The 18,917-nt window shown below is 43.4% G+C and overlaps 2 protein-coding genes across 4 annotated transcripts in view; both read right to left on the bottom strand.

Annotated features, from left to right (window-relative positions):
- Positions 1 to 12,274, bottom strand: part of GCS2alpha (glucosidase 2 subunit alpha) — a 42,961-nt gene extending 30,687 nt beyond the window's left edge. For 2 of the 3 annotated variants that reach the window (XM_089557218.1, XM_089557219.1), the window contains exons 1-5: positions 12,252 to 12,271; positions 11,717 to 11,821; positions 10,369 to 10,608; positions 8,427 to 8,600; positions 5,577 to 5,616 (exon numbers count right to left, since the gene is read on the bottom strand). In XM_089557218.1, the coding sequence (XP_089413344.1) occupies positions 5,577 to 5,616; positions 8,427 to 8,600; positions 10,369 to 10,608; positions 11,717 to 11,821; positions 12,252 to 12,268 (576 nt within the window). In that variant the 5' untranslated portion in view covers positions 12,269 to 12,271. Of the gene's footprint in view, positions 1 to 5,576; positions 5,617 to 8,426; positions 8,601 to 10,368; positions 10,609 to 11,716; positions 11,822 to 12,251 lie in introns of all 3 variants that reach the window. The other variant, XM_089557220.1, reaches the window with a different exon arrangement.
- A 2,099-nt stretch (positions 12,275 to 14,373) lies between these two features.
- Positions 14,374 to 18,917, bottom strand: part of LOC149332330 (proteasome activator complex subunit 4A-like) — a 49,322-nt gene continuing 44,778 nt past the window's right edge. Inside the window, exons 39-40 of the mRNA XM_089557217.1 lie at positions 18,398 to 18,613; positions 14,374 to 15,380 (exon numbers count right to left, since the gene is read on the bottom strand). Coding sequence (XP_089413343.1) covers positions 15,246 to 15,380; positions 18,398 to 18,613 — 351 coding nt within the window. The 3' untranslated portion in view covers positions 14,374 to 15,245. The remainder of the gene's footprint in view (positions 15,381 to 18,397; positions 18,614 to 18,917) is intronic.

The following is an 18,917-nucleotide window of genomic DNA, read 5'->3' as shown; positions in this document are numbered from 1 at the left end:
ATATGAGTGTGACAGAACATTTTCAAGGACGCCGAATGATATAATTTAAGTGTTTCCACAAGATAAATCTTCAAGGAACGAACATTTTGGGAACTGCAACCATGGCTGTCAAAAGTGGAAAGAAAAAAACTTCACAACTAGCAAGTATATATCAAGAACGGCATGCACCCCCATGTTGAAGTCTGGCTGTACAGAGAAGTAAATTCAGCACTGTATGCACGGGGTCCATTTAAACAACTCCAGCATGAGCAGAAGAACATTTTTGCAAGAGGTTTAAAGGCAGTTTGGCTAGTGCACTACCTCCCTGAAGCACCATCTGATGACAGAATTCGGTACTACACCACAAAGCAAGTTCCTACATGTGCAAGGAGACAGACACACAACAGCACTTAAAGTTCCAAAGGGGTGCACCACTGGGAGCACAATACAAGCCTCCTGTGCACCAGATTGGTGTGGCCATGATAGTGATACGAGCCACTTGGAAACCTTTGACCCGCCACTGCGTTTTGATTATTTGAATGCCTGTTGGCAATGCTGCACCACACCAGAGGGCAGCATTTTCCTGTATTCTCTTGCTTTAGTGCATCTACACTTGTCTTTACAGAAAGCAAGTGCAAAAACACAAGCAGCAAATGTAAATGTTCTGTACAAATGCTTGTACAAAAGGGACAACCACATCAGTATGAGTGTAGCCCTGATCGAAAGGCTTCCAGCCGTGTAGTGGGAGACTTTGCAGGAGCACTGCAGCTCAAAATCTATGGAGGGAAATTCCTCTACTCACTCCTCTCGCTTTATGGAACCTGTCATAGGTGCCCCACTAATTGCCTGAAGGGCAAACTCTGTGGCCCGAAGACTTTTGGTCAAAGCTGTACATGTCGTGAACAGCCTGCAGAATTAGCTTAGTACTGTCTCTTGGCATCTCCCAACAGCCATTCATTTAAGACTGTGCATGCGTTAAAAATTACCATTAAATGCCCCAATAACCAAGTAGCGTAAATTCGGGACAATCGAGAACTCCGCACAAAGGAAATCTCTAACAAAACTCGTGGTGGTCATCTCTCCTTGCATACAATGCATAAAAAGTCATCAAAACGTCACTCCAAGTAATGAAACAGTTGTACAAAGAATGAGTAAAACAAGAAAACAAGAAATACTAACATCAAAAAATTCTTCGTCATCCTGAAAAGTAGGAGGCAACAATATATATAAAGGGAATTCACTGGAAACTATCACAACCATTCTACATACTACTCTATTTTATGCACTGTAGTTGAAGATGTAGCAAATGAATGAGCATGTTATGTAAAACTAGTAAGCAAGAACACCTCAGATGAGAATACTGCCACCTATATTCAAAGCGCGAGCAAGAAGTCTGAAAGTTTATCAGTACGCATTTCACTCTTTCTTGGGCACGGGGGTAGCAGAGGCAGCTCGTCAATCCAGAGCGAGAATTTTCATCACACTTCAGAAGCCATTTTGTCAGGCAAGACTGGGCTCTACTACGACAAACTCTCTATGCTGTATAACAAAGCTGGATACACACAGAGTTTAATACTAACCAACCCGAGAGGCTCAAAAGTGCCCACATAATAGCAGAATTAGACATTTTCTCAACAAACACTGAGCAAAGGAGAGAGAACAGCACACATGACTAGTGAAAGAAGTCACGACAACACTTTTCTTCAACACATTACATGAGTGGCATGAAGGTGCACTAATGTGGATATACCGGGTGTTTTTTTTAACCCTGGGGCTATACTGAGGGCTACGGCGGACACCAGGTGAGAGGCAAACTACTTTAATTAGTTCACTGATTAACTGAATACGTTAATTAACTTTTATAATTTTTATTTTAGGGGATATGTTGTATTAGCAGAATTGGAGATCGTCTTCCAAACAGTCCAGCCAAGAAAAAAGATTTTCATGAAAAAATTTTTTGCGCGCGTAACGAAGCGAGAAAAAGTCACCCTGGTAGGCAGCTTCACACTGTAACACAGCGTCTTTGAGCGCCTGTGACGTAGCTCGCTCCGCCCTGCACTTTGTGTCAATGCGTTTTTGTTCCAGCGCGGCATTCCGTGAGGCCGCGGAGCGAAGCGGGATAAGCAGCGATAGCGCAGGCCGCCAGTCTGGGACGCGTGACGCAAAGCGCAGGGCGGAGGGAACTACGTCAGAGGCGCTCCCGCCACTGCGTTACGGTGTGAAGATGCCTACCAGGGTGAATTTTTCGCGCCTCGTAACGTGCGTGAAAAATTTTTAATTAAAATTGTTTTTTCTCGGTTGGACTGTTTAGAGGACGATCTCCAATTGTGCGAATACAACATATCCCCTAAAACAAAAATTAGAAAAGTTAATTAACATATTTAGTTAATCAGCAAACTAATTAAGCAGTTTTACTCTTGCCTCGCGCCCACCGTAGCCGCCAGTATAGCCCCAGTGCTAAAATAAATCTAAAGCAATTTACCTTTTTTTTTTAAATTTTGGACCTAAAAAAAAAACACCCTGTATAGGCTATTTCAGTTGACTTAGCTGATGTCAAGCAAGTGCAAAAATCTTTTGTTCTACTCTAGACAATGATGGTATCTATGCGGGGATCATAACTTGAATGTCCAATGATTAAACCTGCACAAGAAAGAGCTTTATGAAAGAGGTTTGACTATGTGCCAATTCTAGAATACAGTTGAGGACCTGCAATCCAAGCACTCACATGTCTCTCTATCATAAAAGGTGAGCTGTTTCTAGACTATTCTCACTCAAAAAGCTTAGCTGGACTTACACACGGCATAGCACTGCAGAACATGCATTCAAGAATAACAAATAACCGAAAGTGGCACAACATATTTGCCATGCTTAAGAAGTGACTTTTCCTTTTTTTTTATTTCTGCACATAATACTGATCCCACCAGTAGAATATAACACAAGCTCTTGAAAGTGTATAATAACAGGCTAGTTGGCATCGCAAACAGGAGAGCACATTAGTTGCACATTAGAGCACATTAGAAAGGAGAGTTGGTCCCCGAGTACTCAAATGGTCTCTAAGCAGCTTTCTCACAAGCAAGTGAGGCTCACGTTAGAGTTTAAACCTGAAGTAAAAACAATTAAACTTTTAGCACCAATTAGATCTATGTAACAACGAACCAAATAGCACAGCATATGTCAGAGTTAAAGGGAACATGAGAAATAGTTAAGCCAGCTTTTAACTCGAGAAAAGTACGTTTCACCGAAAAGCGAAAAAGAGGGCACAGAGAACTCAAGAAAAGCCCGAAGCCATACTCCTGCTTCGCGGTAAAACCTGCTTTTCTTAGTGTTAAGAGCCGGTTTAACCACTCCTCATGTTCCGTCTAAGCATGACACATACTGTGCTTGCACTCAACTTTTCTCTTCACACTGAACAGAAGTATACACTGGCATGGTGCAATGAAAAAAAAAATCTCACTGCAAATGGAATTCTAGCACTTTGCACTCTTTTTTTTCCCATCCTTGCAATGTCAACAAAGTACTCGCAAAATTCTCGCTACACATGCTAATACAAGGGGTGTTCGACAAGTTGTGCCTCCCTGAGCTCCAACTCTTGGATCAAGCAACAGATTCAAAGGGTGATGTTTAAACGAAGGTTTGGGATGTCCTCATTTCCACGAGCACATCACTTTTCAATACAGTCTGCACTAGTCCCAACATACTTTCATTACACACACATTACAGCCCCAGGCTTCCGGCTTGCCACAAGACTTCTGGCTCTTTCCCATGATGAATAAACATCACAAGGGTACATGGCCGATGAAAAGGTCACCAATACAGCGTACTGCTGGTGTTGTCAATAGCTGTCTCAAATTTTTTTTTTAAGGCATACAGAGACTGGTACACAAGTGCCAAAAGTAAACTGCCGCTGGCAGGGACTATTTATCAAGAAGGAGTGTTGGGAAAGAGGACATTCGACACTTTCGTTTGAACACAACACCATTCAATCACATTAAAACCATCACAGCCAAGAAAGCAAAACTTATTGGACATGCCTTGAATGCGTCAGCCAAAGGGCATATACAACCAATTTCCATTTTCAAATGCAACGCACAGTGAGTACATAGAGGTCAGCTGAAAAGCACAACTGAATGAAAAGAAAATTTACCCTGAATGCTTTTGAGGTAGAATGGAACGCACGCACACAGTAGTTCTCCACCCAGCCAAGCTACCTGCCTCCTGGAACTGCTCACAACTTTCATTTACGTGGTCCAGCTTCCGGTGAATGTCAGCATGCTTTGTCACAGTTAGCTAACTAGTGAGGACCATATTTTAACACAATTACTTTTGGTCATACAGTTGACTCTATAATTAAAACTAAGATCAAAAATTTTTCAAAACTAAAGGCACCCTTTTTAAGAAAGCATCAGTTTGAATAAACTGGACACTTGAATCAACGAGAGTTTGCTGGACTTCCAGTCCGGTGGCTAGGTCGTTCAGCTGCCAAGGAAAAGTCTGCGGATTTGATTTCGGCCGCTGTGAAGGGCATTTACTCATGCCAGCATGTTTCTGCTTCTGTGAAATGCAAGAGGTCCAGCGGGTTCAAAACCAGCGGGTCTGAAACCGCGCCAAACATTACGCTTCTCGAAGAAAAAATACGGAACATATTTCAGCTTGGGCTGGCAGCCTGACTGTTATGGAACATGTCTACATGTGACTCCTCAAATTTTTTCTAATCTATCCTAGTGCTCTACATGACCTACCAATATTGACAGAAAGCATGCTTGCCCATAAATTCCTTTCACCATTTCTGGTATCTGCTGGCATCAAATATAACACCCAAGACCACCACAAAGGGTCTTGAAGCATCCGTCTTGTAGCAAACAGGAGCACTTTCTCGAACATCATACGCCCAAATATTATATTTCCAAGAGCACAGCCCCTTTATTTCACGAGGCCTATATAACATTGTGTGTGCGTAGCATTCTATTACAGATACACAATCAAGAGCTGCAACAAGCATTCTCACGATTCCACAACCATGTGTTACTAGATAGAGAAAACAAACAAAAAAATACAGGAAGAAAGAACCTCCACAGCAATCCAACTGAAAAACCCCGCACTTGCTTACCGTGGGGCCTTCATGATTCTGAATGTAAGCCCGAAGCCTTCCGAGCACAGTCTTAACCTGTCGTGGCAAGCTCAATATTGCGTGCCGCACTTTTCGATACAAGGCATGGGCTGAACTTACAGGCTCAGATTCCTAAAAGATTTTTTTTTTTGTTTTGTGAAAGAAATTGAAAGAGAAAGGGGAAGAAAAAAAGGGGTAACAGAGGGCACAAAATGAGCGTGGCAACATGCAGAGGCAAAAAAGAGAATAGGAAGGGCATGCAACATCATGCACAATTCAGCGTGAAGACGATGCGCACTTGCGGTGAGAAGCACAGCGTGATTTGCATTTTCACAAAGCTTTGGGAAAGTTGCAAAAATTGAACACTCAAGAAGCGGTGCGTGCACATACAATATGCATGAAGATAACTGTATAAGCAGATTTAGAATGCTAGTTGCAGCACTGAAGGCATGTCTAGAATTTAGGCAATGCCCGCAAAACAAGAGCTCACCTCATTCTGGGCGTCTCCGCCAGCTCCTCCAGCATCTTGGCTAAAGGACAAAAAGACACGTGCGTTACAAGCAAAGTGTGTACACTCCTGAGAAAGTGCACAAAAGTACTTGTGCTGTCAGTTTTTGAACACCCAGAAATTAGACTGAGAGTGCAAACTAGACAAGCACTCAGAAGTACCAAACCAAAGGATGCAAAAAAACCTTCAGGAACAATCATGTCTAAGTCCACCACGTATGGACCTGCGTCGACAGGATTAACCTCCACAGATTCTAACTGAAATGGATGGGTGGACAGCAGGTAGTTCATAAAAATTCTAAGAAACCAGCTTAGCCCAGTTTTTCATTCAAAAATGCAGTTGGTATGATTATTTTGCCATGCAACAGATAAATGACTATTAGGCTATCTTGAGGCCAGCTTGGCATGTGCGAAATGGGTTCTAAAAGATGTTCTGGCATCAAATTTGTAACCAAGGTTTGCCGCAAGATTTGATAGAAAGTTTAACTGTTTGTAGGACAGCGAGACTCATGTGGTCCCATTTGCTTCAAGTGCCGGCAAACGGAACACGGTGCACCTACGTACCATATTTTTGCATGCTGAATACTGTCGAACAATCAAACAAACCATGCAGTGTGTTTTACCTTTTGCTGAAAGGCCTCCTTTATGTTCTGTGAGTTTTTACAAGAACGGGTGTGTGGTTTGACGTGGCTCATATTGGCAGGAAAAATAATCCTTTTCCATTAGTCAACTGCCTCATACTTCTTAAAGCAATTTACAGTTCTAAACTGAAAGTTTTCTTATTACAATGATAAGACTGAGGTACAGATATACACCAGTGATGGCATTTGATTGCTGGAATCATTTTCGGAGCAATTTTTGCCATTCGTATGCATGTGAGACACACACACACAGGTTGCACCTTACAAAACATTAAGGGCAACTTCAGCTGTGACAGCTAAAAGTTTTCCATCCTGGATAGCATGCACTTATCATGAGACTCAGCATGGAACACAATGTGCTCAGCATGGAGTATTATGTACTCTGCTTTCAACTCCGAAGGCGTTGGTTAGACATTTCACAAAACTTTCCGAGGAATCCTGTCAGGGAAAAAAAAATGCTGCATACCTACTCTGCTACATTTTCGGAGTAGCCCAATGGCACTAATAAGGTAACAAACAAAACTGGAAACACCATTCACAATTCAGAAAAGAAGAATCCTGATATTATTGGACTAATGGTGAATTTTTTGTTCATTACTCATGCATTTAGCATTTGCCACAAGGTCCCCAAATCCTACCACAGTCACCGACATGATAAGTCAGAAAGAGTGACCTCTTCATTTCTACTCCAAGACCTTTCAGTACAAAGGACTGAGGGACATTCAATATTGTAGGGCATGCTAATCATTATGTTCAATACAGCTGGCAAATAGCTGAATTTATTGCTTAGCCCACCTCAGCAAAAAAAAAAAAAAATCTCACTGTGTCGTGCCCTTCCAGCACTGCAACAATAGCAGAGATAAGTGCAAGCTTCTATTAGTAATGGCTTCTTTTCTCAGTGAACATCGTAAATGCCTAATGGTACCTCTTGGATAGTTCATTTTAGGAGGTCTAACACGTAGTCACGAAATTGCTAACTTCTGCAGCAGCTTCCATACCCAGCTGTTCATCACTATTTTGCTACACTCCTAAATAAGCTACCACTGAGGATTTTACAGCTCATCAAATTTAGGCACAACACAAGACCAATAGCATGGCTTGTCTCCCTAAACAATGATTATTAGAAAGCACGGAAAATGGCATGCTCTTTCTCAAAGTCTTTATAACAGCTGCACCATCAATTTTCTTGGCATATTACACCTTTCCGACTGGGCTCACAAGAACACAACCCTATGTGGCTTAAAGTGCTGGTAATCACGATTATAAATAGCAGAACCCTATTATACGTACGGTGAAAAGCTAAAACGACCATGCATAAAAGAAGTGTGAGGCTTGAAGTAACGAAAGCAGACTGGCTACCATTGCTGGCAATCAACATATTGCTTCACAGAACTACAGGTCTTTCTTTACTATTAATATTAAAATTATATTAATGTCAAAAATATTAATATAATTACTTTAATACTATCACATTTAATTTTTAATATCTAATGTTATTTAATATTTAAGGTTATTATCAATAATATTACATTCACTTCATAATTTAAGAATACCCACGAAACCCATAAGCTACATCAAGGAGGGTTCAGGTTTAGATAGGCCTCGGAACAAGGCCGGAAACTGACATATGCTTGAACTTTTGCAGCGCTTTTTTAGTATGGGCATGTTAACCATCACGTCAAAAACCTTCTAAAGCTCATTACTGGGGTACAATTCCAATAATTTAATATTATCAGAAAACAACAAACACAGAATAAGAAGCCGTACTGTGAGCAGCACCAGATTGCCTTTTTCTGAAGTCATTCAACACACAAGTAATGAAAAAGAGCACAAACATTTTTGTTTAAGCACTGATTTAAGGCCACAATGGCCTAAATCAAGCCTACATCTTCATTCGTTTTCAAGAAGGCTATCACCGTCTGGAAGACATTGAAGTAACTAGCGTCAGCTGTTTGGTTTACTAAAACTGATATGAATGAGATGAGAGATGTGTTTTCTAGCTGCTGCCACAGATGGCGCTGTGAACTCAGGGTGGTAGCAGACCCCAAGAAATCTTCAAATGTGATAAGTTAGAGCTAACGCTCCTAGAAGGGGTTCGAACTGCTTCAGCTGCCATGACAGAGTGAAATATATATGTAACAAGCACAGAGCAAAAAAACAAAAGTCACGACGAAAACTGGCTGTCTGCTTACGGGGTGTCCCGTGGCCTGTAATGCTCGAAGCGCAGAAGCCCTCGTGCGTTGGCCACCATGACAAGCTGCCCATTGGAGTAGAGTTCCACCACAAGAGGGGTTGCGCGCACCACAGCCCGGTGCTTCCCAAAGGTCACCGTGAAGGAGCTGTCGTCCTTGCCTTCCAGCTTCAGACTGCACCAAGCACAGAAACCAGCCCCCCCACAATAAGCACTCGCTACTATCAGGTCTTTCCAGTCCCCCCCCCCCTCCCCAAGAAAAGAAAAAAAAAACAGTCAGTAGAACGCCGACAAAAAAAAAAGCAACAAGTCACAGTGCACCTTTCTGCTGACAGTAAGTTTTAAAAACCCAAAGTGCTGCATTTGCTGTTCACCAAGTGCTCTTCAAACAAGAAAAAAAAAATCGATTCCAGTACATTATAATGATATACTACTCGCAGCAGGAGCAACAGCTTAAATGATGGCATTCAGACTATGTTGTTATACAATGATTCAAATATCTGACAAAAAAAAAAATGCAATGATGGTGATCCTTCAAGTGGCAAATTAGGCTTCAATTCCTTCTGCTTTTAAATTGCAGGCCTGAATTTTTCAAACAGAATGACAGTCCTTTAACATTTTAAATACACTCATATCCGAATAGTCCACCTTCACTCTTGGCCTACTGCACTTGGAATAAAGCAAATGTGAGACCATTAGCAAAGAAAACTGGGAAATTATCAACATCACTGTAAACAAGCCCAAGATGCATACACATCTTTTTGTATGTGCATCATCATCATCATCATCATCATCATCATAATCAGCCTGACTGCACCCCCTGCAGGGCAAAGGCCTCTCCCATGTCTCTCCAATTAACCCTGTCCTTTGTCAGTTGCCGCCACTGTATCCCCGCAAACTTCTTAATCTCATCCGCCCACCTAGAACAACCCCTTCTAGAACAACCTGCACCAGTTGCTGATGAAATTGAACAGCAGCATCCAATTCCAACACACCCCCATTTTCTAAGGTACACCAGATTGCTAAAGCACACTCGATTTATAATGTGCATCTGGTCCATTACATGCAGCTGATTTATAATGCACCTATTTTTAACAGGGTTCTGGCTTTCGTATCCGACCGTAATGCATGTGCCTTTTCGAGCTCTGAATTTCATGAAAAAAATGCATGTCAGAACAAATGGTATATGTAAATACTGTATAAAACGGACCAATCACATCTGAACTCAATATCCTGCATGACTACACAAGTAATCAATGCATGAATGAAGCAGCGCACTAACACTTACTTCACTTCACTACAGGAAAGCACAAAAGAAGGGCTAAGAACATGACTAAGATATGTTTCAACGTGTCAATAGGTTGGTTTATGGGGTTTAACGTCCCAAAGCGACTAAGGCTATGAGAGACGCCGTAGTGGAGGGCTCCGGAAATTTCGACCCCCTGGGGTTCTTTAACGTGCACTGACATCGCACAGTACATGGGCCTCGAATTTCTCCTCCAAAGAAATTCAACCGCCGTGGTCGGGATCGAACCCGCGTCTTTCGGGCCAGCAGCCGAGCACCATAACCAGTAAGCCACCGCGGCGGCATGTCAGAATTGGGTAAATGGTATATGTAAATACTGTATAATATGGACAAATCGCATTTAAACTAATATCCTGCATGACTACACAAGTAATCAATGCATGAATGAAGCAGCGCACTCACACGCACTTCACTACAGAAAAGCACAAAATAAGGACTAAGAACATGCCTAAGATATGTTTCAACGTTTCAATAATTTGACATTAACAACATCTACATTTAGAGTTCAACAAGCACTCAGAAAGTCTTCTACCTAGCCGGTCTTAGAAGCAATGATCAGTCTCTACCTCACTTTACACACACCTTGACAGAAAATGTCCACTGACATCCCCAAAAACCAAAAAGAAAATAAATTTACTCGGATTCCTGGATGCTATCAAGAAGTGCCTCCTTTGGCTCGAAGCGAGCAACGGCCGATGTCGCTTCATTGAGCCGCATCCGGAGGACCCCTTCTTCAAGGGCGATGAGCTCCAGCTTCAGCACGACGCCATTCTTGCTATTGATCACTTCGGCCTCCACTCGACTTGGCGATGTGGACTTGACGGTGGGCAGCTGTACATTGTACGGGGACTCGCCAGGTTTGGTGTTGCGGTTACGTCTGCAAAAGAGAGGCATGACTCATCATAAATGTTTCATATCGTGCAAGAACAAAACTACCACTCCTTTTAACGACAGTAGCTACATGCTTTTTACAGGCCGTTATCAACCAGCACCAATGCCGAAGCTTTCTATAGCAATGCTCAAGGAAGCCATGACATCGAAAGAATGTACCTATTGTACCCATGCCTTCCTTTAGGCAGGTATCAAGCCTTCAAATAATAACTCCATGGTTGTGGAGTGTGCCACATGACGAACTGAAAATGAAATTTCCTCACTTAAACTCAATATAACCAAAACCATGCAGCTTTGTGGAGCCCAAGAGATGCACCAAGGCAATCCAGCCACTGGTATACCACACAAGGGAATATCGGACTTACACAACAGTAATGCGCGTTCAAAGCATTCGTTAAGAAAATAACTTTACAGACAATATAGCCTCACGCAGTCTACTCATGTGTTGATGAGCTGATAGTGTGACAAATGTCAGTGCTGCAAAGGAAAAATTCACTGCCATTTTTTTGTCCTCTGAAGACTGATCTCTTGCATTGCTGCAATCTTTGCGAAAAAACTACAGCTAAGTTGGTACTTTTCTGTTAAAGCTTTACATTTAAAGCTTTTCAGTTATTTTCTGGCTGCAGCCCTCACTAAGTTTTCGCGGAATATTCAATAACCAACTTTTTTCTCGTTAAAATAGAACTTATTAAGAAACAAGCGCTTTTTTTTCCCCCTACCCTTAGTCATAACTACTAAAATCATGCCAGTTACAACAATGCAATTTTCTTCAGGGGCAACTTGGAATGTGATGTCTGGAACACGCCCGAAAGCTCAACAGAGAGCGCGCCTCACAGCGCTTATCAACTAGGAGCTAACAGCCATGTGTTGTAAACCCGTTCCCGACGCGACACGTAAACCTCGGCTGTAAAATGCGCAAGCGCCACTTCTCGAGTTCGCAAGCAATATTCTTCATTACTCAGCTCTAAACCACAGAATAATGACATGTATCCACGAGGTGCGCACCGAGCTGGAGATCTCCGGCGAGTTGCGTCGACGGGGGTGGTGTTTGCGACGAAGCAAAATAACAAAAATAAAAGAAACGTCGTACTTACTTGCAGAAACCACTGTCGTTGCAAGTCTTGAAATTCCCCCTGTCGACCAGCGAGACGTGTCCCAGCACGACGAAAAGTACAGCGAGCCTTAGCATGGCTCTTCTCCTGGAAACAAGGAAAACCATAGCATTGATGACGCTAAACCAAAAGCGACAAGCCAGGGCAGGCACTGCAAAACCACTGTGAAATTCGTCTCGTTATTGGCTTTGGGGTCGGACTTCATGCACATGTAAGAGCCCGGGTGCTTTATCAAGCTCTAGCTTGCCGGCACGCCACGGCAGCGTAGTACAATCACCGCTGCCGGACCTGGGAGCAGGGGGAGCTGATGTCAGGTGGCGTTATGATAACGTGTAAAATAAGCCGGTATTAAACCGCAGCTCTCGCGTGAGCAGGCTTGCTCACGATGATCTAGACAAGCTGGGGAGTGCCTGCGAGACTCAGAGTGTTCTTAGCAAGAGCCGTAGCACGAACAATGCAGTACCTGGTCGATATTTATACAAAAATTACGGTTGCGAAGGAAGCTAATGTCACCTACCGGTCGCACGTGGCCATTTTGATTCGATTGCTGCGACTCCCTGCGGATGTCGGCGTTAACAGCGGCAATCGAAAAGTTTTCAAGCGATAACTCTAGCGTGTTTCTCACCACTACCGATTGTGTGTTGTCATTATATTCGCATAACTATTATTCTGCCTTGATGACTCACAAACCAGAAGTTTTTTTAACATACTCATGATACGAGTTACGAGTCATGTAGCGGTTAGCGCGCTCTTAAAAAAGAAAACAGAAGGCAAAACATTTCAAGGTAGCATTCATGCATTTAGTGCTTTGTTGGGGGCTCTCAAAGACCGGAAAAAGTCCGAAACTCAGTCGCTCAACCAATGTAGTCTCGGCCAAAACGGGCGAAGTAAACTTCCCTGCATATTGCGAACTTCTATATTATAGCTGTGACCGCGCTCTTCCACGCAGCGTAGCGCTCAAATTCCGCGTGACTGTAACAAGTACCCACCGAATGCTATAAAAATAAAACAAAGAAAGCTCAGCAAAATTAAATGCAATGCTGAGTATATGGCCACGCCGCCATGAAGGCTTTGCTGAGCAGAAAAGCCGACTTCGAGGCTTCGAAAAGGGTCTTTCCTAAGATCCCAACCTACGCGTTAGCTTCTGGGCACTGCAGTGCAGCTTTAGCGTAGCATGACCAGCGTAGGGTGAAAATATCTTTCCTCCTCACCGTTTCAGAGCTTCGGAGTTTCAGGGGTGTCGACGTCCGTTACATGTCAGTCAAAAAAGGCGAATTTCTAAAAGCACAGCTGGAACCAGTTGAAACCACTTAATTGGTATATTTTTTTTTCGGCTTAGGGGCAGCAACCTCGCAATGCTGGGAGCGGCTGCTTGTTCCTTTCACCTAATGCAGTGCAGGTTTGGAAGTCGATATGGCAATCCACAGCTGTTATGTAATCCATTGGTGTGATCCATTGTGAACACACTGGCAAGACTGTCAGCACTGTGTGTCAGTTATATTCGACCATCAGTCATCTTTTGTCACTAGCAGCAACTTCCGTGCCAATTTAAGTGACATCATAATTTTGGTTATTGATATGACATCAAGACATGAATTTTGAAGACATCACGGGGGGGAGAGACAGAAGTGGGAGAAAAAATTTCATTATTCACAGGTCTGGGTAGCTGGATTAAGTTGTGAAGCTGAGAGGCTTGCTGCTGCAACATGTGCAATTGGTCCACCAATGGAACTTCATGTACGTATTAGACAGAAAGTACTCCATACTGAACAGACCTCCACATCACACTACTGCGTTGCATGCGCTGAAACAGTAGTTGATTACAAGCACAGAAAAGTGCACTCATTGCTTTACATGATCAGAAACGTATAAGTGGTGCCCATTTATAATGTGGTTCATGGCAGTGGAGAAGAACTTTCATTACTGATACTTCTTAGTGTTGTGTGGTTTGTGCTTTCCAACAACGAAACTCATCATGATACACAGCAGCAAATGTGCAGTTACAGAACAGAAAACCAAACTCTGGAACTTACTTTTCAGCCCTACCACTTCACAAGTCATCGTTCAAAAATTTCATAACATGTGAAAGAGAGAGAGAGAAAAAAATTTATTTTCCAACCCTGGTCCAGGTTGCTATCTCAAGTCAGCGTCGGAGCCCATATTGCCCAACATGTGGTCTAATGGGCTCAATCTAGCTGTTCGAAGGAAATATTGTCTGCAGCACGGACCTCCAGGCCAATATTCAAGTTTCCCCTCGAGAGACTGGTATTAGAATATGGGCCTTTTTACAACCTGTGCAGTTCAGCAAACTGACATGTGACACAAGCTAGCCGTCCAGTACCATACTACAAATCATGAAATGCCAGCCTAATAACACAGGAAAAGCAACCTGGTGAAATTTTTATTCAAAACCACAAAAAAATGATTTTATGCTTTTTGTCAAGGGGGTAGTTTACTTAAGTCCACTATCTTGTGAAAGTTCACATGTAAAGAATTGGTCAAACTGGGCAGTGTGTCAGTGACTGGCTCTGTGATTTCGAGAACAACATATAAAGCTTCACGACTAGCCACTTCAAGATCAACCAAAGAGATCACAGCTGCCATGCACTTGGCTATGGGCAAAAGCCAGATTACGAGAGTGTTTGTGGAAGCCTTTATTAGAGTCATATTAACATTAATACAGTCATACTAAAAGAAGCAGTTCCACAATTAAATGTATGCTGCCTTTAATCATTCGGGTGGTTTCCAAGCTCTTGCATCGTTTTTCACTGGTCCTAAGAAAAACGCATCAAAAAGGCTCTACACAGCACAATTACGCGGGGATAATTGTGGGATAATGCTAAGTGCACAACGCATCCACCCAGAATTTGTCATGCAAACTGCACATGACTGTTAGCCTTGCGGCAACACATTTCACAACGTATTTTGTACCATAAATTTGAGCATCACCGTCAAAATTCCTTCTTTTGTGAAAAACATACAGCACACTATCTTTGCCAGTCCCTTCATATTTATTCAGTCTCATGCCCTAAAAGTCCTCTTTAGATGCACTTATCTTACCACACACACAATGGCACAACCTGTTTTTTTTTTGTAGTCTATACCGATGTCACAAAAGTTGCACAACTCTGATCCATGCACAAATGTGGCTTTTATAAAAACAACTCTTTATTCACGTTTGTATAACAGTACCACAATACACATTTCCCCAAGGGGAAAACCAAAATGCTACTCACACTGATTCGTTTCCACACCCCTTGTAGAGTCTCTTGACAGGTAATTTATTTACTTATTTGCGTACTGTAGGTGCCCACAAAATAATGCACCCGTGAAAAAAATTGCTATATGAGGCACAGTATAGAACACACTCTTCTTCCTCACAGCTCGTCACACAATCACCCACCGCTTGTTCCCGGGCCTGGCAATAAAAAAAAGAGTCGCTTGGCATATACACAAATTAATACAGCGCCGAGATGCGGCCGGCTTTGAGAGGCACTGAGTAGCCGGGCATCTAGGCGTAGTAGCTGGGAGAGACCAGCAAGTCTGTGATCACCGCCAGCTGGTCGTCCGTGAATTTGACCTTGTGGTCGCGCCAGTTATCGTGGTGAGTTCGGCGGAAGTTCGACAGCGTCTTTTTGATGGTGGCCTTTTGCGAGAAGAAAGAAAGAGGCAGTGATAAGTGCACATCCCCGGCTCTCCAGCGCTATGTTTCCGATTCTAACGTTCACATTCTTTCACAGCTCAAGGCTATCACTACTATAGTCGGATACAACGTAAATGTGCACTGAAGAGAAATCTGAGCTCGTATTTTTACCGCTGAACTTAATCTACACGTTCCAGCTTAATCTACACGTTCCGAGCGTTCTTGGAAACCTCGAATTATTGCCCTGTGTGGCCGATTTCCCTACTGTCAGGCTCCCGCCTTTTTTTTTTTTTAATTCCCTGCAAATGGTGGGACACTCTGCCATCGGCAGAGTGATACGTAGTGATCGGTGAAAGCAAAGAGTCCATGCGTGTTTTTATTTCCGCGGGCCTAATTTGCAGCTATGTAGTCTCTGACTAGACCTATTTATTCGCGGAAACCTAAAATAAACTAAATAAAAGCGAAAGCAAAGTCGCCACGTGACTGCCTGAAAGGCACTCCATGCGTTGTTGGTTGACTCCTCCCACCGTATGCGGGAATTAAAAAAAAAAAAAGGCGGGAGCCAGACGTTAATCCGATTTAACTAGGGAAATCGGCCGCACAGGGCAATAAGTCGAAGTTTCCAAGAATGCTGGGAACGTGTAAATCGCATTCCCGCGGCAAAACGACGAGTTCAGGCTCCTCTTCAGTGCACCTTTAAGCCAGCAGTGAAGCTCCGGCCTCAATCAGTGCCGCCACGCAAAATTCCTCCATGACAAATAATTATTCCGTTGTTAAAACTTCCCTTGTTACCTAAACCAAAAGCTAATCATGAGAAAAAAAATTAACTACAGTGGAACCTCGATTATACGACGTTCAGGGGACCGCGCGAAACCGTCGTATAATCCGGGTGTCGTATAATCGAAAATCAAAGAATGCGGCCAGTGGCGCTCGGCCTTGCGCCGAAAACTGTTGACCGGCTTCAAGCCCGCGGCAAGTACGCCAATCAGATTAAAAAAGACAAAACCCAGCATTTGTTTGAAACAGATTTGCAAAAAAATCTTTATTACCGTTTAAAAAATCGGTAATTTTTTTTTTTTTTGCACCTTTGCCCAACCTCGGCGCATCAACTTTCTTTCAAGGGCTGCCACGTCTGGCAGTAGGCCGCCAACATCGTTGCGCGCGCAAGCAAAGCGCCGGATGTTGTCGACGCTCTGCAACACGTCCGCGTAACTAGGAATGGGAGCGCAAACCTCTGCATCGTTGTCCACTTCGGAAGTTTTATCGTGGGGCACAAGCATCCATTACTTCCATTACAAAAAGCGCCGTGGACGCCGCTGTCCTCGCTTGGGCGAGCGCGGCCTCGCCCGCTTATCTGTTTTTTCATCAGCGTCGGCTCCTGCAGACGCATCTGTTGCTGGGACGCGCGTCTTATCTTTTCTCTTTATCTTTCCTCTGATCTTTTAACTCTCCTCGGCAGCGGTGGTGGCTTGGCTCACGCCAGTAGGCGGGCCCGTGCGCTTTCCTTTTCATCCTTCTCTCAGTCGCAACGACAACACGCAGGCCGCGCCTCCTTGGGACTCCGACTGCACAGGCTCGACGAAAAAGAGAGCAAGTGCACTTGGCGGCCTCGGCAACGCTCTCTTCCGCGCAAAAACGGGGGTGCTTAGATTCGCATGCAGTTTTTTTTTTTTCAGAAATTTTTTTCCGAAAATAGGGGGGGGGGGGGGTGCTTAGAATCGCGAAAATACGGTACATCCCGGCCTGCGTTTGCTGACAGCCTTTTTCGACGGACGGTACGAGCCAGCCGTCGTACGAAGCGGGGTTCTTCTAAAATTTGCGTCGTATAACCGAGGTTTTTAATGCATTGTCTCTATGGGGGTTTTGCCGGGACCGCACAAATTCGTCGTAAAATGCGGGTCATCGCATGACCGGGGGACGTATAATCGAGGTTCCACTGTAGAACTTTGGTACCTGGCTTGTTAAAAAGCCGATTTCATTTGCTGTTGTGATTGGCTAGCGGAATAATACGGGATGCCGCGGACCGTAACTCAGTGTTGACAACTGCAGGTTTATAAAGTTGTGTCCTACTGTGTACTGTGCGATGTCAGTGCACGCTAAAGAACCCCAGGTGGTCGAAATTTCCGGAGCCCTCCACTACAGCGTCTCTCATAGCCTCAGTCGCTTTGGGATGTTAAACCCCATAAACCAAACCAACCAACCAAACCTACTGTAATCTTTATTCTAAATTCAAAACTAGGAACTTTGGTACCAAACTGTACGTCCCTGGTATCTTACGGGATCCTGGCATTTCCAATCCTTTGCAACTAATGCTAAGTACTGTTGACTAAATGGCACTCACATCCAAGACAAGATAAGATAAGATAGCTTACTAATGAAAGAAAACGAAAACAATGGTATAACTAGTATTCAGATAAAGAAAAAAATATGTCCTGAACATTTTCCTATGCACTTTATAGTGCTATTCCAGCCCATCAGTGCATTTCTTTACTTCAATCTTGTATCAATTTTGCTTCAAGTATGAAAAAACATTCCAATCTTACATGACCATTTCAATTTTTTTCTCCTGAATTTGCAGAGCACATTAAGCTACATAGTGAGGTGCAGTGAGATAACCGTCATAACATAGCAAGTGTTGCATGCTAGATAACAATGACAAACAGAGACAAACCTTTTCTGAACATTACATACTTTTCTTACTCAAACATGGTACCCAGACAACACTGTAAGGTCTCTCACCAACATAAAAAGCCTTAAAACAGCAGCAATGTAATGGTTTATGCACTCACATCCAAGATAACCCGCATATTTGGTATCAAACTTCCAATCTGAGAGAATGACAATTAGTAGCAATTGAGGCAGATGAACTACGTACTACCTATAAGAAAGAAAATGCTGGGAACGTTGAGAAAGTTAACAAACGACTTCATTCATCCATTCGTTTCTCATGTCATCAGCGTGCGGTGCAAAACCTCAAAGCACAGTGAAGAGGAAAGAGCGAAGAAGAGAGAGAGAGTTACCGGGATCGGCTGTGGCTCATTCAGGTGATCTCCGAGGAGGACAAGGACCTCAGGCATGAAGGGTGGCACGTCGTAGGGGTAGGCGTTGATGCACGCGCACAAGCCCAGGATGCCCGCATGCCGTACGATGATGTCGCAGGGCTCCAATGGTGTTCGGGCACCGCCACCAGCACGCTTCTTCCGCTTCTTGTGCATGCACTGGGCCTTGAACACTGCCTGCATGAGCACACATACCACAGCACGCTACATGTACAATGTGTACAAACTACACATACAATGTACAATGTGTACAAACTACACGTACAATGTGCAAATGCAGACTGCACTGCACACAACTGCGGGCTAGCCCACAAGTGCAGCTTGAAAACACGATGCCTGAGTATAGTACATGCTATATTCCTTCGCACAAAACACCTGCCTTAGAGAGAACTTCACGGCACAAAGTGGAACTCAATGTTATCAGTCAGCACAATCGGTGAAAAAAAAAAAAAAAGTAAAAAGAAAAATGTCAAGTGTGTGA

The sequence above is a fragment of the Amblyomma mixtum genome, chromosome 8 (genome assembly GCF_055824585.1).
Source record: "Amblyomma mixtum isolate Tamu chromosome 8, ASM5582458v1, whole genome shotgun sequence".
Classification (NCBI taxonomy): Eukaryota; Metazoa; Arthropoda; class Arachnida; order Ixodida; family Ixodidae; genus Amblyomma; species Amblyomma mixtum.
The sequence above is the reverse complement of the archived record's forward strand: the minus strand, read 5'-3'. Positions and strand labels throughout refer to the sequence as shown.